Here is a 21,395-nt window from a genome sequence, read left to right on the forward strand (position 1 = left end):
TCTGTTCCCCATTGTTTATTTATAGTGACAAAAGAGAATAAGGGAGGCAAAAAAGAAGAGAAAGGATGCAGAAAGTAAATGAAAAATTAAAAGCTAAAAAATTTCAAACAAAATGGAATTTTTTCATGAAAATTTTCATTTAAAAAAAAGGCCATTCTTTAAAACTGTTTTCAAATGGGAAAATTGACCAATTCTGTTACTGAGCTGTACTGCAAGCAGTGATTGTAAAAAGACAAAAACAAAATGGCACCACATTACAAAATTTAGGTAAGTGCTATCAAAAGAAACAAGAAGTTGAAGACACTGAGCCTCCCTCTCTATTGCCTTCCCTTCCTTTATTTCCTCACCACACCAGAAACTGGGGAAGAAATACTAAAGTAGCTTGGGCTGAAGTGATACAAGGCATTAGTGAGAAGAAATTATACAGTACAGAAGGTGAATGACCAAGGTATTAAATAGTGTTAATGATAATTCATGTTATAGATGAATGGTATAAGAAAACAGTAGGAAAAAGGCAGATGGTCAAGTTAAGTAGACGTGAACATAGAAATTAAAACACCTGTTGTTGTGTAATTACTAAAGAAGATCTAATAAGTGGTTGAAATTAAAGGAAAGAAAATGTGGTAAGTATAAAGAAAAAGAGAATAAAAATGAACTTCAGACCATAAATTTGACTGATTACAATGAGGATTTAGTTTATGCCAGAATGTTATGCCAGATTCAAGGTTTTTCTCACACTGATACTGCTGAAATCAGTGGGGTTGTACTGGTGTTACTGAGAGGAAAATTTAATGCTGATTACACATTAGTTCAGCAGTGGGTTGCCATATATTAGTGGTATTGTATTGCCTGGCATTTTCTTGTGTTTTCAAGGGGTGTGGTGGCACAATAGATTAATGCATTAGCCTTTCACCCTCAAAGACCTTGTCCAATTCACCTTGAGATACCATAAATGGTCCTGGTTTTCAGAAAGTGCAAAATCAGGCATCTTGGATTGAGCATACAAAAGTTCAGACACTTTACATCACTAGTCGCTTTTAAAATTTTTTGCCTTGATTTCTTAGATTACACACAAAATTGAGTTTGTATCCTCATCTAGTCTTTATTGGATTTTGGTCCATATTACATATTTTCATATAGTTGGACATCTGAACAAAAGAAAGTCCTTGTGGGAGTTTTGCAACTAATTTCAGTGAGACCAGAATTTCACCCCAGGTTTTTTTATAGGATACACATTGAAAGTCAGAACTATTGTGTGTGAAGTGCTGCTTGTTCTTCTCTTTTAGGAGCTTGAAACAAATACTTTAAAAATACTTGTTTGTACTTTGAAACAGTCTTCATCATTTCATTACATTTCATGTGATTTTGATGTATTTTTAACTTATTGGGATATAGAAGTATGGATACCAAGTAAAGCATTGAAAAAGTAACATAGCTTTAGACTCTGACACTGCAAACATTCATGCGTATGAATAACTTTATATGTTGTTTGCAGTGTTGTTTTAGCCGTGTTGGTTCCAGAATATTAATGAGACAAGGTGAGTGAGATAATATCTCTATGTAAGCTCGAAAGCTTGTCTCTTTCACCAAGAGAAGTTGGTAGAATAAAAGATATTACCTCACCCACATTGTCTCTCTAATTTTATACATGTGAGTACTCAGATTGAGTTCAATGGGTTGACTCATATGCATGGACTGGCAAACTCTTGTGCTCATGTTTAAGTAGTTTCTTTGAAGGTAAGTGAGTAGTTCTGTTGAAGTTAATGGGGCTACTCATGGTTAAGCATGTCTTTGAGTGTTTGCAGGATTAGGGTCTTAGCTTATAATACATTTGCTGTCCTTTGGATGCCCCAACAAATAATTACATTGTGTTCTGAGTTGGCTTTTCCCAATATATTAGATGGCTACATTCTGCCATTTTGTATGCCAATTCATAATAGCTCAGTAAAAATATTTTTTTAAAGAAATTATTTTATACTATGAAAGTTATTATTAAAGGACAGTAAGTATTTTTGACCTGGATTGGGTTACCTCATAATCCTTTACACTTTTTTCCTTCATAATAATCATCACCCACAGCTAGTTGTTCCTTTTACTGTCTTAATGTCTGATCCTGCAAATCCTTACTCACAAGAATAGACCTTACTTATGCGGCATTCCCCCAGTGAGACTACTCACACAGAGTCATTAAGTTTAAGGCCAGAAGGGACCACAAGATCATCAGATTTGACCTCCTATATATCACAGGCCACTAAACACTACCCAGCCACCCTGACATCAAACTAACAACCAGAGTTAGAACAAAGTATTATAGTCCATAGCAGGCTAAATTATTGTGTAAGGGTTTGTAAGATCAAGTCCAACATCAGAATTACTCTTCAGATTTTGTGGGTACTTATCTAGTTATTTTTCATTTTGATTTTTGGGTTTACATTTAATACTTAAATACTATGTAGTGCTCATGTTGTAGGCCAGTCACTTGTTGGTTGTAGTAATAATATGGCAAAATGTGAACATACAGTTTATTACTGACATACTTGTCATTTTGTCTTACAGTGGTGATGTTTCCTCTTTAGAAGCAAAAGGTACAGTAACTTTTCAAAATATACAATAGTTTCAAATGGATTTATCATCTGATTAACCAGACTACATTAATTTTGTAACTCATTAGTCTCATGAATAAGAATTCGTGGGAATTTGTTTGTTTTCTATTATGATGATATTTTTCTCAGATCTGTCATGTATTCCTTTCATGTTACTTATACAAAGTATAAAAATATCAAGTTAAGAGGAAAGGTAATTATGTATTTAAATTCAGTATAGTGGCTTTTGTCTAACTTCTATGTATCACATTTAAAGCACAGATTATTCATATAGTGCCAAACACTGTAGTTACTGAGTGTTTTTGTGTGAGATAAGGTACCCTGAATTTGACTTACAGCGCGCTTACAATTTCAATTATAGTAAATGTGTAAAAAGGGACTATGGCAGAAAAAGCCTAAAATTATGGTAGCTACAGTAAAGGCAGGATGATTGGTGCAGATGCCCTTATACATCTAACTTCTTGTATGCTCTTAATGACCCAGTGTGAACTGAGTTCCTTTGTTTAATGCACACCTTCATTTTATTCCCATATTGCCCAGTTCTGTGTTATACAGGAAGTCAGATTAGATGATCACAGTGGTCCCTTCTGGGCTTGGAATCTCCGAATAGCTTCCTCCCTTTGTTAGATGTCTATGGTAAGGAGTAGGGGAATCTGTAATTCTGCTGTTATGGCACAGGTCTGGCTATGAAATAAGAGTGAGTGACCTCCCCCAGAATGATTCTAGGTGATTATGCATCACCTTCTCTGTACACTAGCTGGCAGGCATGCTGATGGAGGGGATGATCACCACCTTTCCTTCCTCCTGGAGCTGTAATATGCCACTTCTCACTGGTCTTCAGCATCTAGAATTGAGAGCCCCAAATTTTCTACTAGTAACAAACCTTGCTTTTTCTGATGGCATAATGTTGTGCTTTTCTTGAGCCACTGGATTGGCAGAATTTCAAAGGGTATATTCAGTAGCAAATAAATCTTTAAAAGGAGAGTCAAGTTAGCACTATAGGTATCAATTTACAGGGTAAATTATAGGCAGTAGCCCAAATTCTCTGCTACTTTGAGACTAAGAGAAAGTCTCCAAATAACTAAAGTCACAACTGCAAGTTTTTCACTTCCTGATTGTTTTTAGTTGTCCCTTGAGGCAAATTATCTTTATGAGAGGAAAAAGGAATGGGTAGAGTTAGAATAGCAAGGACAGCAGCATAAATTACTAAACTATGGAGTCTGGGAGAGAAGGAAATAGGAATTTACTGTAATTCTTTCAATAATTCTCTCAGTAATTCATCCATAGATTTACTCTCTCCAAATATCATGAGCCATCTGATCCGGTTATGGCCAGATGTTGTGCCAAAAGAGGCATAATGTATGCCTATATTCCCTCCTTTAAACACACACCATGCCATAGGATGAAAAGTGCCATACTTTCAAAATAAAAAACTGAGACACTGACAACATTTTTTAGGATTACAAAATTTCTACAAAAGAGCACTCTTTTTCTAATGTGTGCTGATGTTGCTACTGCCAGCTTCTAATTCAGCAGCAACAGGTGTGTATTTCTCAAGTGGGAGGATGCTTTTCAGTAATCTGGTGTTCTGAATAAGTTTATCATGAAACACTGGACAAGTGTCATTAATAACCATTTTGAGCAAAAGATTGATTTTCATAAAGTCATTTAACATTTTTCTGAACTCCAAACTCTATTCATCACAGTGAATACTGTTTCTGGTAAAACAGAGCATATTTTTGAAGAGAAACATTTTGTAGTTATTAAAAAAACAAAGCATTTTGACTGATGAAATGAAAAGTGAAGACATTTTGGGTGTCCCAAAAGAAATTCTTGGGACATAAGGACATCATTTTAAAAACCAGGACTGTCCTGGTAAAATAGAACATGTGGCCCCTTTATGTAAGATTACGCTATCATGTATTCCCATCTCCAGATAAGTCATATGTAGATGATACACGATCAGAGTTAAAGCTGTTTGTGGAACTTTAACTTAGCATTTTCTGGCTTTCAGACATTATTTTTATAACTATAACATTCTGATTAAGCTTTCTTCTCACAATATATTTACAATCTTAGCTCTATCTTGCCAAAGTTGTGGTGTTCTTTGTTTTGTTTTGTTTCTATCTAGGTTAATCAGAAAATCAGAAAATTATGTGGAGTCACAATAATTTTCTAAATAAAGAAATCACTACTTTTACACTTCCATTCACATTTAGAAATGGACAAATACTATAAATATAGTAGTCTTTGAAGGAAAACAATTGATATTTGGACAAAAGTATCTTAATATAAATTTGTGTGGGTTTAATTTTGCACTCAGCTGTCCATGGTCCTGGTCCATGACTGGTATTCCTAGGTGCTACTACAATACAAATAATAAATAATAATAGTGATAATAACCAAGTAATTTAGTGCTATTTTATAATCAAGTTGACAGAAACATTCATGAGTTTTAAGTTTTTGCCAGATAATGGCAAACAAGAAATCTGCAAAAAATAAGCAATATAATTGCCCAAGCAAAGCAAGTCCTACACTCAACTTGGTGATCCTGGCATGAGGGAGGAGGGAATGGGGAGCACACAGTCTCTGGCATGGTGGGGAAGGAGGAATGGGAGACACAAAATCCTTGGCATGAGGGAGGAGGATGGTAGGGAGTCCCTGAAATAGAGAGGGATGGGATGGTGCAAGTACAGGGAGGAGCCCCTGGTGTGTGCAGTGAGCTTGGCCTGCAGGAGCTATGAAGTATGCAGCCCCTAGTGGTAATATTTTGTAGGTCTAGGCCCATGGACTACTGTTTGTGTATATTTGAAAACGTTATCCATTCTTTCATTTTTCTTGTGAAACATACCTGTTTAATCCCCAGTTCTATTTCTTTTTCCAAAGTAGAAAATTACAGCACTAAAGAAGATGACTCTGATCAAGAATGTAAATCAGGTAAGCAGTGAAGTATTATTCTTATCAAAGCTGAAAGTCTTATTGAAGAATCCATTGAAAACTGCAACCAGATAATCCAAATAATACTGTCTCCCTTTGAGTGTGGGAAATTTTACATTTTGTTTGACACCTAACTTCACATGACAGGCCTGACCATTCCGGTCCTTTTTAAAAGCATCTAAATAAAGTCTATCATGTCACTGAAGTGTTAGGTAGATAAAGGGAGGAATTTCTCATGATGTTTTGATAGAGTAAGCCTACGATATTATCATTTTTATGCTCACTCTTTAAATTGTGTTTGTTTCTTAGCAATGTTTTCTCATCAGCTTGCACTTTTAAAAGTAAGGTAATGAAACCTTTTGAAACACATTCACTGTCTATGGATCAAATCATGGCTGGTCTGTGCAGATATGCTAGATAGGGGAGAGAGTGCATGGAATTCTTCCCCGAGTATGCCTGCTGTGGGCCAGATATAGTTTAGATGTATGAACTGGGGGCTTTATGTTATGGGGCTAGAGGTGGTCTCTCAGGTAGGCAGGTCCCAGACTGTTCAGGGCTTTATATGTCATATCCAAGACCTTAAACTCTATTCATAAACCGATAGGAAGTCAGTGCAGATTCTGGAGCATCGGTGTCATATACTTCCAACAAGAAAGCCTCCTCAATAAGGGCTGCTGCATTTCTCTCACTCTCTCTCTTACGTATATAACTTGTTGCCCCATCTGATCTACTTAAATATCTACATTTATGTTTTGCTTATCTGTGAAGCTATTTAATTATTACCATTGCTAATGGGATGTAATTTTATTAAGGACATGACAGTTCTGAAAATAACTCTGAAAGTAGCTCGGAAAGTGAGTCAGGTGAGTATTATGTTGCACTATATGTATTTTCTCTCACTCTTTTAAGCTTTTAGATTGATCTTAAATTATTAAAACATGGCTGTTTATGTAAATAATTTCAACCCAGTTGCTTACCAGTTGCATGAACAGTTAGTGATTAGATGTTGAGAAGCTGAATAGTATCTTATGTGCCCAAGTTATTCTCATGGTCATTCATCAGTGAGGATTTAAGCAGAAAAGTAAATAAAAAAAAAGCTGAAGTTGTTTTATTCTAGACACAATACATGTTGAAATCATTTTTTGTATCACAATAGTAGTCCTAAGCAACAAAAGGTCATAAATACACTTAAAAATTGGCAGTGCAAGTGGCAAAACAGGATGGACAGAACAAGAATTACAGGAAGTGATTGCTATTGGTGAAAGACATGCTTGTGTTGATGTATGTGTATTATATTACCAGCAGTGTATTTATATCTCATAGAAGTTGATAATACCATTTGTATTTAAATAATTAGAAGGCTTTTTGTCTGCAGATACTGAGGATCCAGATATAAAAAATTCAGGTGAGTGTATATATTTTTGTCCTTATATCTGTTGCCATAAAAGAATAAGATCTAAAAGGGATTCTTACAATAATTTACAGGGGGCAATGGAATAAAAGAGCAAGCAAATGACTGAGTGCTGATACAATGTGTAACATAGCCTAATTTTAAGCATTTCTTCCTATTAACTCCCTTCCCCCAAATTAATAAAGAGCCCAGTTAAGAATTTATATTGTGTGCTTGTGCACTCACACCATGTTTATTTATACATAAATAAATACATAATTTCAAATTACTTTGTAAATGCAATGTTAAAAGTGCACAGTTAGGAACCAAAATTCAGGAAATGCCAAAGTTACTGTACTCCCTTGCATGTAATCATTGCAAATAGCTATGGGACAAATTAATCTCAGGTGTAACATTTTTGAGTAAAAGAGAGTTTGCTCAAAAATGGATTCAGCTCACAGTCTTTAATTATATGTTCACATACTGGTTTTCAGATAACACAGTATAACAGCATGTTTTCCAAACCAAATATATACACACACACCTAAGACAGTGTGATCATGTAATTAAAAACTCTCACAGCCTGATTCTGCAATCCTTCCTCCTGGTGAGTTATCTTAATGGCACTACTAATGTGAGTATCCGCAACTCAACATGATTAAAGGTTGCAGAATCAGGTCAGAGATGCATATTATAGGCAGAACTGGTAGTGCCACCTATAGTTAAGGTAGCCTTACACTTCCCATTATGAGACCCTGTTTTTAAAAAATTGCCAAATTTTAATGATTCAGACTGATATTTTCCATGCTGAGTGTCTGCCTCAGGCTGAAGCATTTTGCAAAGTTCCAGCAAAAATGGTCCAGCTGTTTCCAAAAACAATATTAGGGAAAAAGACATTGTTTTACCCATGTTTAAAGAGAAAAATTCTTACAACCATTTCATTGAGAAGCTCTAGTGCATCTATGGTTTGGAGCTGGGACTAGAAATTTGGCATGGAAAATCACCCTTTTGCCATCCAAATGAAAAAGTGCCTCAATTTAGCCAAGTTATAAGCCTTTAAAAATCTCACTTCACACATACTCAGTAGAGATTTGTTAGAATTTGGCAGTTCAATTCTCTGAAGATTCTGTTTACACTGATCATGCTGCAACACCTCACAGCCCTTACCTGTGACTAAATGGGGCATGCGCCATCCCCACACAGCAACTCAGTATTCTCCAGCCTTGGATGCAGAGGCTGAGCAGGATTTTTCTTGCCATTCCTGCTCCCAGATGACACGGGCTGCTGTAACACTGGGCACCAGAAATGAGAGCGGAGAGAGTCTCTTCTGTGCTGTCATGGTTTCCCTGCTGGAAACCAGGGAGCGAGGAGGGGGAAGCAACTTGAGTGAAAAGCAGAAGGGACAAGAGCTGGACCAGGGTGGGGCAGAAGGAGTAAATAGGGACAAGGAGCTTGGGGGTAGCGTGAGGGAGAAAGATTGGGACTCACTAGGGAAGGAGATGGGGGACTGAGGTCAGACAAAGTGCCAGTGGTAGAATAGCTGGGCAAAGATAGTGGGACAAAAAGCCCAGGGTTGGAAGATTGGGACTGGCTGGACAAGGAGACTGGAACTGGGATGAGGAGTCTTGAGGGGTGGAGACTGGGACTGGCCAAGTAATGAGAATGGGACTGGGTCGGGTCAAGAGGCTGGGTGGGATAAGGAGGAAACTGAGATGGGGCGCTGAGGAGAGAGGCAGAACTGGCACAGGGACAGGAGGGGACATGGGCAAAAGGAGTCAGGTTTTGGGGGAACAGGAGCAAAAGGGTCTATCACTGCATCACTCCGCTCAGCATTTCTCTGCTGTCAGCCAATATCTAGGAAACCCACTGGCAAAGTGTGTGTCTGATCCCCATCTGCTGCTGAGCCTCTTAGATGACAACCTATTACAGCTATCTGTCAGGCCTGACCTTAGCAATAGGCAAGGTAGGCAATTGCCTAAGGTGTCAAAATGTAAAGCCACCCTCCTCCTGCCCGATCCCAGCACGGAGCTGTCACCCTGGTGGCAGCCGCCCGCCTCCCACCCGGTCCCAGTGCACAGCTGGCACCCTGGTGGCAGCCGCCCTTCTCCCGTCTGGTCCCAGGGTGCAGCTGGCACCCTGGTGGCAGCCGCCCGCCTCCCACCCGGTCCCGGTGCACAACTAGCACCCTGGTGGCAGCCGCCCTTCTCCTGGCTGGTCTTTGCCTCCAGCCAGGAGGTGGGCTGCAGCCACCCACCTCCTGTCTGTCCTGGCGCACAGCCAGGAGCCCAGCAGCAGCCCCAGCATTCCAGGAAATGGGCGGCAGCCATCCCTGTCCCCACTAGCAGTGGGCCGCAGCTGCGTCCCCTGCAAGAGCCAGGCTCAAGGTGACCCTGGCTTTCTTGTTAATTTAATTGATGAATGATAGTCCTAAACTGCTGCAAATACTCACATTTTTCTACTTGGGGGTGAGGTGGGGGGGTTATTTTGGCTAGGGAAACAGCATATGTAAAGCCAGCACTGCTATCTGTTACTCTGTTAACTCAATGGCAAGGTCTGTGCTGTAGATCTAAAAGTTCCTATCCTACTGATGAACATGTAGGTGTCAGTATGATTCCACATGCTGATTCCAATTTCTGTTTTTAAAGACTAAAATATTACACACACGCACAAAAACTGCGTGAAAATAATGTTAAGATTGTAAAGTCAAACACTGAAACGTTAGGAGATACCAGAATTAAGGTGGCCTGGGCTTTCTTGTGCATACGCATTGTGATAGAGTCTCTGTGCCCACTTGCATAGGACCCTGAAATCTGTTCATTACTGGAGTGGGGACTTTTTTACATTCTTAGATATTAAGGCCATAAGGGACCATTGCGATTACCTAATCTCGCCTCATGAATGACATAGGCCATAGATTTAACCCAATGATTTCTGCATCTAAGCCAGCAGCTTGTGGTTGAACCACAAAATTCAACAGAAAGGCAACACTTAAATGTAGGTGACCATGTGCCTTGGACAGTTAAGACAGAAATACAGTATAGATTAAAGAGTTTTTTATTATTATTTACATTTAAATCAGACTTTGTGAATCTCATGGGGCTGCTTCTATGATCTTAACTGAAATAAAGGAAATGAGTTAGCTGGTGAAGAAAGGGAATAATAGCTTAATTTTTTTTTTTTAGGCAGTTGAAGTCAGTGAGGTTGTGCCAGTGCACATGTGAGCAAAAATTTGCCCAAGGGGCTGATGGATTTGATAAATTGTGTATTTCTGCAAAATATCACTGGATTAAGCAATGGAAAAAACTAGAATCAAAGGGAGGTTAGATGTTTAGAGCTGATGGAAGGGTATTAAAAAGATCATCCTCACCTTTATTTTATGCAAAAGCTTTGAATAGGGCCCATTTAAGGTTAAGCATAGTTCACTATACATAATTGTATATGAAATCTGTATTTTATAAAAGTAATCTTTTTAATAGATGAAGAATTGGAAAAGAACCAATTGCTGCTACCTGTTGAATCAGGTATGAATGGATCTTGTTGAAATTGTTCATCTGATAATTTTTAATAATTTTTCTTTTTAAAGAGTTGATTTTGTGCCTCTCTTTTTTCATTTAGAGGTTAATAGCCAATTGTGCTGTGAACGTGGCAAGACTGAACATGTACGTTTTTAAAATCCACATTAGAATTTGTGTTAGAATTTTGCAAATTGTAATATTGCAAAATTTGTGTTTCACCAAATTTATTCATTTATACGTACAGAATCAAAAAGAACAAGTGACCCCCAGAAGACTTTCCAGAGGACAATTTTGGTAGGTATTGTATAATGTAATTGGAGTATGCTTACATTGTCCAGAACAAAATGTTTCTCTCTTCAGACGAATTACATAGGAGATTGATTTGCCTTGTGTGTCCTGCTCAGTAACATGTTCATAATTGTAAGTGAAGATGCCTCAAAATCCATTAATAATAAACAGTTCATTACTGTCATCAGTACTGGCTTCTGGGCCCAATCCAGCAAAGCTTAACTTTAAATATGTGGGCAGTCCCATTGAAGAAATTAAAGTTAAAAATGTGCTTAAATCCTTTGCTAGACTAAGGTTTCTGTAAGGTGTCTTGTTCTATAATTCCCTTTTTTCACCTGAACTTGGCTAGAGGGTTATGTCCTTTCCATTTGGATGTCTACCTTGCCACAATTATTCATGTATTTCTCACCTCTGGATTGGATTACTGTAGTGTGCTCTATTTGGGATTAGTTCTGAATATCACTTGGAGTATATCTACACAGCAGCCGGGAGGGTGATTCCCAGCATGAGCAGACAGATGTGCTAGCACTGCTTGAACTAGTGTGCTAAAAATACTGTGGCCACGGTGGCATGAGTGGCAACTCAGGCGAGCTGTCTGTGCCACTGAGTCCACACTTCCGTTTTAAGCACACTACCTCGAGCAGACCTAGTGTGTGTGTGTGTCTTCGTGCATGGGGAATCACCCTCCTAGTTGCTGTGTAGACATAGCCTCAGAAACTTCAGCTAATGTCTGGTCCAACTTCTATTGACGTCAATAGGAGTTGATTTCAGCTCATAGTGTGGGAAGCAGCTCTCTGCTTTATCTGTGTTTCATGATCTGCACTGGCTTGGACTTCCTCCAACTGCATTCATTTAGCAGACATGCTACAAAAAAACAACCCAAACCTAGGTTTAATCTAAAAAAAAAGTAAAAAAATAAAAATATTTTTATGTGCTATTTTCCATACTTTTTGTTTGTTAGTAGGGTTCTGTTCTTGGTGGGGAGAAAAACCTCAAACGAAAGAGTCCTTTTTAGAATAAATTATCTCATATGAATCATTTTTAAACAAATAACATTACTTGATAATTAATATGTAATGAAAGCTAAGCTTGATTTGTTACATTTGTCCAATACAGGTTGAAGCTGGAGGCAGAGGGAACTTACCAATGTACTGTTACAGGCTTGATTTTTGATGTAACCAAGGCTGTTGTAATCAAATATACTGTTTTGTCTTGGAGCAAATATGCTGATTATGTTAAAAAACCATGGATTGTTGGTGGCCCTATATTTGATGTCAGTTGTGACTCAGCCTCTGTTCTTACTTCCATTCAATTCCCACATTCCCTCAGCTTAAATGGTAAGTACTATATGTTGAGTTTAACAAATGTAGCTATCTATTGCTATTTGTTATAAGAAATGTTAATGTTTTGGTATCTTTTTGCAGATCATGAATCTGACATGACATTCAAAGTTTTACATATTAAAAGTACTGGTCCAGCATTTGAGCCTTCTGCTGATTATTCAGTGACACATGTCAAATGGCATGTGAGTTCTCTCTCTCCAGTAGGACCGGTCATTCAAACACAAGAGTCAGTACATTACGATGGGGCTGTAATTTTATACAAAGTTGTCGATAATCACCCTTCCTTATCATTTCGTGTGTATGTAGCGACAAATAATGATTCATTTATAAAGGTAAGGTCTGTTTTTTTAATGTACAGCATCAAATCCAATATAAATATGCCTAAATGTTGATCATTAAAATGTTTACATTGTCATGTAGTTTGGGCCTCAGATCTGACGTACATCAAAGTTATAAAGTGGTCATGGAGTTGTAGTCATAGAGAGTCTGCTCTTCCAGTAGAGTGTCTCGCATGCAAAGGTCTAGAAGTCATTGGGAATTCCATGCATGGCGTGCTTGCAGGATCACGATGAGGACCAGAATAGTTCAACTCCCAGACTAGCTCATTCTCTGTCACTCACTCTCATTGTTTGTGACAGAATTGATCTTTGAACTGCCCCATGTAACATAATAGGCGAGAGAATATTTGAAGGTTACTGAAGAGTAGACACCTGGCAGGACTGACTCTGATCAACATTCAGCATTGTGATGCTGTTTGGAAGGGACTGACAATAGGCCTGCTCCTTGTTTTATTCAATATTTTACCATGTAATCCCAGAGGATAAATATGAAGTCAACATGTCAGCAATTAGAACCTAGTCCTGCAAAGTATTGGGCATCCTCATTTCCCAGGGAAGTTTTCTCAGTGACAGTGGAAAGTGATCAGCACCTCAGAGGATAGGGTCCAATGAAACTGGAGAAGATAGAAGAATGTTTTTCTGGTGGTTCCTTGCTAATGAATGCTTTTGTGAATATGTATATTGCTTTTTTGTAAGTCTTGATGTGTGGAAAGGTGCATATGTGTTAAAAAGGATATTAGTAATGAGTAAAAATGAAAGTTGTGGGTAACACTTTAAAAAACCCTTATAGACAATCACATTACAGTAGAACCTCAGAGTTACAAACACCAGAGTTACGAACTGACCAATCAACTACACACTTCATTTGGAGCCGGAAGTATACAATCAAGCACCACACAGACAGAGGGCGGAAAAAAAGTCAAATACAGTATAGTACTATGTTAAATGTAAACTCTTAAAAAAATAAAGGAAAAGCTGCATTTTTCTTCTGCATAGTAAAATATCAAAGCTATATTAAATCAATATTCAGTCGCAAACTTATGAAAGAACAACCATAATGTTTTGTTCAGTGTTGTTCAGAGGTGTTTGTAACTCTGAGGTTCTACTGTAATTATTTGCATAATGGGATGTCATCCAAATGCAGTGGCCTGCTGATATGCACAGGATGAAGGTTCCATCAGTATATGATGGGGATGGGTCTGGGTGCATTGGGCACATAAACCTGTCCAGCTGTGAGTGAGAATACATCCCGTGCTCTGCAAATGTTGGATTTGACCATTTACTTTCCAAGAAAAAGTATCGCCATCCATTAAAAATACTGGGGATAGAGAAAACCACAAGGAAGTTTAGAAGCACATCATCGTTTGTGAAATTCTTTAATTTGTTGACCAGGATGAGTATCAAGTAAAATGTATTTTTAAATTTTAGGATATCTCTAAAGCAGTAAAACATTCTGGTAAGAAATTCATCAAAATTGACAAGCCCCCTGTTTGTCAAAAACGATTACAAGATGGAAAGATATACAGATTAATTAGTGAACCAGAAGCTGAAATAACTCCTGAGGTATGTTCTTTATGAATACATAAATTGGACTGTCAATGTGTATTTGGCAGCTCAGCTGCAAACATTTTTCAAAAAATGCATATTTAATCATTTATACTCCTCATAAGTTAAGGGCAGGCCAGACAGGTCAGTGTAAATGAATTCCAACACATTTGTTTATTATCATTACAGGAAGGCTAAACCCTTAGAAACTCTAAAACTATAGGGTTGAATCCAGGCCCCCATGAAGTCACTGGCAAAACCTCACTCCAGATCTATGCAACAACTTTTCCAAAAGCTGCCTTTTTATGCTTAAGCTGTTTTAATGCTTAGAGTAAATGCTTTAGCTTTTTAAAAAACTTGATTTACATTTTTTAGGAAATTGAATTTGTTGATGGCTCTCTCTTAAAATTAAAAAGTTATATTGAAGTCTACTTGGAGCAACCTGTGGAGTTTACATTATCTTTGATTGAACAGGAATCTGATAAAATTGTCTGGAAAGCAAAACTAAGAGAATGTGAGTATTGTGTGTGTTTGACTGAGCTATAATTTGTTTCTGCTGGAAACTTGTGTAAGTTTGGATCAAATTCTGCTTCCATTGAGGTCACGATATCTGGAGCTGAAAGTGCCAAAACACCAGGAAAAGACACCATAGCTGTAATCCTTGTGGCTAGGACAGAGGCAGGGACTATTGGAAAATATTATAATGTAATTATTTATTATTATATACATAATAAAATATTATATAATATAAAATCTCAACATTTTATAACTTTTATTTTTTGGGTTTACACATGTGCTTCTGCAGAAGTGCAGTTATGAGGGAATAAGATCATTACAATCTCAGAAATTAGAATGGCAAAATATATTTTCAATTTGGTTAATAATAGACATCTGAAAAAGAGCAAAGGCCTGAATATATATTTACATGAGTGTAGTATAAATATGAATTTACCTAAATCCTCAGTAGAAGTAGAGCATTGAGTCCTGTGATTTAGTGTTATGGTAAATGGTGGAACTTTACCATGCAAAATATTTATTTATTTGTATAGTTGATATTACCCAAAGTTCCAGATAATTAAGACTGAAAAATGCCTAACAATCAATTTAAAATAAATATTAATACAATACAGAGTTTTGTGACTTTAGATCTAGTGATATAATAAGAGTAATATTGTACTTTGTCATTTTCCAAAATGTTTCTTCTCTGCTTTACCCAAGGAGATAGATCTTCTAACAAGTTGCTATTCATTATGAAAATCTGTAGGGATGTGCATGGATCTTGGTAATGAAATAAATACATGATAGCATAGATATTAGGATATTTGGGAACTGTGTTTCAAAAAAGATTTAGTTCATGAATGTTATGTAAATATCACGTTATGCTGAATTAGAATAACACTATAGCAGAACCTTGCTTATTCACACTACTGACTGAGAATCTGTTACAGATGGTCAGATTTAGGCAAGAGTCTGATACAAAGCCTATACAAACTTCTATGGGTTTGGATCAGGCTGTTTATCAATTGACCAAACAGTAAAAATTGAAATAATTCACATTGCAGAGTAGAAAGTTAATTTATTTTGGCAAGGGAGGTTGAATTCTAATTATTAAAGATAATAAATTGTATTATACAGGCTGTGAATTATTTGATAAAAGTAACAAAATCATAGCAAAATGAGATCTTATTACAGTACCCTACTGTTAAATTTTTGTTCATCTCTGGAAGCAGCTAATAATTTTTCTGTGTGTGAGAATTATTGGATTTGTGGATTAGCAGTGAGAATTATTACAGTACTTTTCATTTATTCCAGAAAACATTTATATTTTACTAGGTGACTGGATACTACATGAACAGAACAAGAATGAGCAGAAAAGAAACACAATCAGTAAGTTATTTAAAAGAACAGTGTACTACATTATTTATTTTCTTTACAACACAGTTGTGTGTGTAGGGTTCTTCCCTCTTGGGGTTAGGGCACCCCCTTCCAGCGGTGGCAGGGAGTCGGTAAGTCGGCCAGATGTTTGTCAGGGCAGCTTGACTTGCAGCCATGTAACTGCCCAATTAGCACTTCCCATCTCTACCAGAGGCCCAGCACACCGCCCATCAGCAGGGATCCTGGACCTTGGTTCGGGTGCACACCAACAGTCTGTGACTCTGACCTCTCAGGGTGTGGGGGTTGATCAATGAAACAGTCTGTGGCCTGCAGCCTCCTGGCTAGAGCAAGCAATCATTAAATAGTCTCTGGGGCTCCAGCCCCTCTAGGTGGGGTGGAGTAAGCAAACAGTCTATGGTCCACAGCCTCCTGGCTGGAGCAGGCAACCACTAAACAGTCTTGACTTGCTCCGGCCTAAGGTTTCATGTCTGGCCAGCCCCCAAGTGTGGGGTGGAGAAGGGGGCCCTGGGCCCACCCAGCTCCATTGGGTCCCAGTCCAGGGCCCTAGCTGTGGCAGGTGATCCCACCACAGGATCAACAGGGAAGAAGGCAGTTGGTGCCTCGCAGCCCAGCAGCACAACTGGACCAATGTCTGGTTTCACTGGGCTAATTCCTACCAGTTCCTGTGGGTTTTGTGCCATCGCAGCCTGGCTCTGGCTCGCAGGCTTGTGGTCGGGCGGCCCTTCCTCCAGTCTCTCCCAGATGTCTTCTGTCTCCTGGAGCAGTAGATTGTTGGTCTTTTCTGCAGTTGGTCCTGAACCTCACTGAGGGCTTGGCTCTCTGGGATAGCTGTCTCCCTCCTTCTGTGGTCCAGCTGCAACTGAGTTGCACGGCCCTACTCTTATACTTCCTGCAGGGGATGGGGGTGGGACGAAGTTAGCTATGAATTATGTTGCCAACCCTCCAGGATTGTCCTGGAGTCTCCAGGAATTATGATTGTCATGTGATGAAACCTCCAGAAATACCTCCAACCAAAATTGGCAGCCCTACCTGTGCCTCCCAAGGAAAGTTAACCCCCTCTGCACTGGAGAGAGGCCACTCGGCCTCACTACATGCTGATAAAGCACAAGAGAAGAATGTATGATACAAAAGAAGTAAAATCAGTTATCTGCTCTTTAGGTAACAGAAGACGGAAATCAAGCAACAGTCTTTCTGAAGAAGAATTTTCTAATAAAAGGCTAAAGGGCAGAGATATTTCAGGTAAAAAATTTCTGTGTGATTTAAAAACGTTTTGTTTATGGTTAATTTTTATCCTATTTATTTATTTCTTAGAGCTAAATGTTAAATTGGCCTCCACAAATCTGACCACAGAATTTATGGGGACAGAAACCTGCATTTGTGAGTGCAGAAGGCATCACTATTCCTGATTTATAGGAGTAAATGTTTGCTTGTATATCCATAGGTTGATGCTGTAAATTAGATGAGTGCATACATAAAGACAAAAGAGCTGCTTTTGAAGAATTTTTGCTATAGTGCTGCATTTTTTTCCCCAGAAGAACTTCCAACCCACAATTCCAAAAGTTCAGCTCCCATTCAGTCACTTAAAATTAGTAGCCTGATTTTTCTGAAGGCCTCAGCTCCCAGTAGCTTCCATTGAGAAGTCAATGGGACTCAAGCACATGCTTATATAATTTGTGAATTAGGACCTTAAGTCAATTGCCTTCAATATCAGATGCACCTGCTGCTGCTGGATATGCTTACAGATAACAGGTTGCATGAGTAATACTAGATGTCTCTAAGAATCTTAGCTTTATTTTTCTTCCAAACATGTTGCTAAAATTCAGCCTTACTGGCTTTCCTAATGGCTACTCTGATCTGAAATTATAGACACGATGGGGTTTATTACCAAAATGTCATACAGAGGAATATCATATTACAGTAGACACTATTCAAAATTGTACATTTGGATCCTAGTTTGTGTTTACAATTTCATATATGCAAAGTTTTATCTCAGAACTTTACATTACAATTTTAACCCCTGCCTTACAGTGTTTGAATTCTGTCCAGGAAAGGAATACACTTTTTGCTTCCAGTACCTATTTTGCATGGTCATCTCATCCAAAGAAAATAATTATAATGTTTGAATAAGGTGATATTCAGGAGGTGCAGAAAGAATCAGGTTTCATTTGCATGTAAACAATGATAGGTTCTATACATATTTCTGTGTGGTGGCTTTTAGCCACTAGAGAGAGCTATTTAATCATTTTAAAACCTCATTTATTTTATAAAATGATCCCATTGAAAGAGAAATCTGATTAGACCATTGAGGTTCTGACTAGACAGATATAAACATGCAGGTTGTGACTTCCTACTAAAGTAATTATTATAAAGGTATAATAATGATCATTCTCTGTAATCAGTAGCACATTTTAAGATAGACTGTTATATTAGGTACCTACACTTTTCAGGTGATTGAAGGAAATTGGCTTGCAGTTTAATGCTGCACATGGATCTGAAGTGTCTGGGTATTTTGTATAACAGCATATCTAGATGTTTCAGGCTTGTGCAGTTTTGCTACTCGACAAGTAGCCTTTTATGATTAGAAAAGCTATTCAAGTCCTGCACACAAAAACTAAATTTAAGATATTTTTGTGAGCTAGGACATCTTGCACTTTTTCTTCAGGTGACTTTTCATCACTCCTGACTCTTACTTTGTCTTGTCAGTTCCAATATTGCCTGGTAAGCCAGTAACTCAGTACAATTTTCATTAGTCGGCATTATAGCAGCATCAATAAATGAAGTGAAAATGCAGCTTTAGTTCACTAACTAATATAATCACCTTCATTGTATGTCTCCATGTTGCGATGTATGAAAATAATAGGATTATTTCATTAGAAACCTAATGAAAATAGTAATGTTGGAGCTGATTTGTATCCCATATGTTTTTTAGATGGAACTAAAGCTAAAACTACATTAACTGATCAGCAGCTGATGACTCTTGCAAAGAAGATGGGTAAAGATTGGAAAGAAATTGCCATTGAATGTCTTAAGTTAGAAATGAAAGATATTCATCAGATTCAGGCAAAGGAAGAAGAGGTTAATGTTTATAAATTCATGATGTTGCACAAGTGGAGGGAAGGTGAACAGAATAACGGAACTGCACAAAATTTGTATGACAGTCTTAAGGATCATGTGTCATATGAAATAATACAAATACTGGAAGGTAAACATCACCTTTTCTTTATACTTGATTATGTAATTGTGTTTCAGACATGCTTCTGGTCTCAGCATCAGAGAATTCACTAGATATCCTAATATATAATTGTATTGTGTAAATAAAATATGAGGTTTTCCCTCTTAATGTTTATTTATATGTTTTTCATTCTACTTTATAATATTTTATACTTGCTTTTCGAATCTGATATAAATAAAAAATATTTTGGAGTGACTAATACTTAGAACAGTTGATATAGCTCCATGTCAGTCAAAATCAACAACCCTTATAAACCCAAGCAAAATCTTGTTTTTATTATGGAGCTCAGTGCAGAAATATCTGTACCTAGATACTTTAGTCACGTTGAAGGTGCATCTTTACACAAGCTTATTGTGGCCTTGATCGTGCAAACACTTCTGTACGTACTTAAGTTTACACACATTGATTTCAGTGGGATTACTCTTATTTATAAATTCAAGCATGTGCAGGACTGTTGGAGACCTGGGGCCTACATTAATCTAGAGAAAGTCTTTCTGAATGGGAAAATTAGCTTAAAATTATATTTGTACAGTGTCATAAGATTTTTATATGCATTTATTATTATTACTTAACAATTCTATTGCCGTAGCACCTAGAGACTAATTAATATATATGTGTGTGTATATTCATTTCCTCAGGGTTTTTAGAGCAGACGTAAGTTCATGAAGAAACAACTAAAAGGAGAACTCTCAGGAACATTCAGCTGCATAATGGTTTAAACTTTTCATACTGTTTAAATGTGATTTAATTGTGGACTCTACAGTTTGGAGCTCAGGAGACCAGTTATGAAGATACAAGCCATAAGTAATCTTTGGAAAAATTAAGACACATAACTTTGGGAAAGAAATGTGAATTGAATTTTGCACCAATATAAATGAATTTAACATTTTCAGGAGTAATTTTTCAAATGTTTGGATACCAGTCATATTAACAGTGTAGTTAACACTGAAGAAGCTATCCTAATGCAATTTGAATCTCCCACTGACTTCATGTCTCCTTTGAACCATTCTTGCTAGGTTGCTGAGCACCCTCATGTGAAGTGCAGAGCAATCTCAACCCCCTTGAAAACACCTCACCCTTTCCACCTATTTGACAGTCATGTTTAAGCATTTTTATCCAGTTCTATGGGTGATTTCCACAGAGATTAGAAATGGTTTGGGGGCCTCATTACAGTACCTTTCATCATCACCTATAAAATAATACTGCTAATTTCACTGGGTACAAAACATTTCTCTGTACATACATTCAGAAGCCCAGGATGGGTTGCCATGTACATGGTACATAAACCCTACATGATATTGCAGTTACATGATCATTGTGTGTGTTTGTGTATACTGCCTCTTTGCTAGGCTGGGCTTGTGTTTATTCAAAAGTGAAACACTAGTTTCAATGTAGCATCAATACGAACTAAAGGCAGCTTTAGTTTTTCTCTGGCAAGGCCATGTTGGCTCCATGTATCTATAGCTGATCACACATTTCTTATAAGATGAGTCTGTATGTTATACAGATTTTTGTTATATTATAATCAGTGTAGAATTAAATGTATTTTTAGTGTTGGGGTTTTTTTTTACTGTTTTTAACTTAAATTGAACATTAAAATGTGGGCTAGAAATAGAAAATTTACTGAAGGAAACAGAAAAGTAAAGACCAATAGATAATTCAGCAGACAGAAAACACATTTATAAGTTTTTAAGCTTTTAAAATACTGGTATCTATTAAACAGAACAGCTTCCTTGCAGGCAAGATTGTTGTCTAGTTTTAAGGGCTTCTGTGGATGTTTCTGTATCCTCTGCCTTTGAATGTGTACTGGTTATGTGTGCTTTTTAAAATAGGAATAAAAATTGAGAAAACCTAAACCTATCTGCTTTGGAATTTTGAGTTTTTAATCTTTATTCCACAGATAAAATATAATTTAATGATATCACATGCTGATTTTATATCAGCATTCATCTTTTACAACCCTCTACCAGTTCACTGTTGGATGAAATACTATTTACTCTTATGCATATTCTTTTGTTTAGGGGTCTTTGTATTCATGGTGATCTCATAAATTCTGTTTCATGCTTCTGAAAATGTGTATCTCTATAGTGCTATGTCCACCAAATAGGGTAATGGATCCTTTTAGTAATGGATCTTACCCATAGCCTTTTTGTGTGTGTTAGGTCTGTTAGTTTACTGTATGTCTTGGTCAAGTCTCTGCAGAACTTTCTGTAAAGTCCTGGAATATCTCCTCCACATTATAGACCATGACTTTGAAACCACCAATGGTGTGGAGCCAGCCCACATTTTATAACTAACCCAGTGAATT

At 37.4% G+C, this 21,395-nt stretch overlaps 1 protein-coding gene across 1 annotated transcript; it reads left to right on the forward strand.

Annotated features, from left to right (window-relative positions):
* Positions 1-252: 252 nt before the first annotated feature.
* On the forward strand, positions 253-20,947 carry LOC137150893 (uncharacterized). The gene is made up of 16 exons (XM_067544980.1): positions 253-267; positions 2,557-2,585; positions 5,493-5,540; positions 6,353-6,403; positions 6,916-6,945; positions 10,407-10,451; positions 10,546-10,589; positions 10,690-10,739; positions 11,850-12,070; positions 12,158-12,408; positions 13,843-13,977; positions 14,335-14,473; positions 15,793-15,846; positions 17,014-17,094; positions 18,785-19,057; positions 19,726-20,947. The coding sequence occupies exons 10-16, from the start codon at positions 12,172-12,174 to the stop codon at positions 19,743-19,745; spliced, it is 939 nt and encodes a 312-aa protein (XP_067401081.1). The 5' UTR covers positions 253-267; positions 2,557-2,585; positions 5,493-5,540; positions 6,353-6,403; positions 6,916-6,945; positions 10,407-10,451; positions 10,546-10,589; positions 10,690-10,739; positions 11,850-12,070; positions 12,158-12,171; the 3' UTR covers positions 19,746-20,947.
* The last annotated feature ends 448 nt before the right edge of the window (positions 20,948-21,395 follow it).

Source organism: Emydura macquarii, unplaced genomic scaffold, assembly GCF_026122565.2.
Source record: "Emydura macquarii macquarii isolate MOO-44397 ecotype Brisbane River unplaced genomic scaffold, CSIRO-AGI_Emac_v2 contig_18, whole genome shotgun sequence".
Classification (NCBI taxonomy): Eukaryota; Metazoa; Chordata; order Testudines; family Chelidae; genus Emydura; species Emydura macquarii.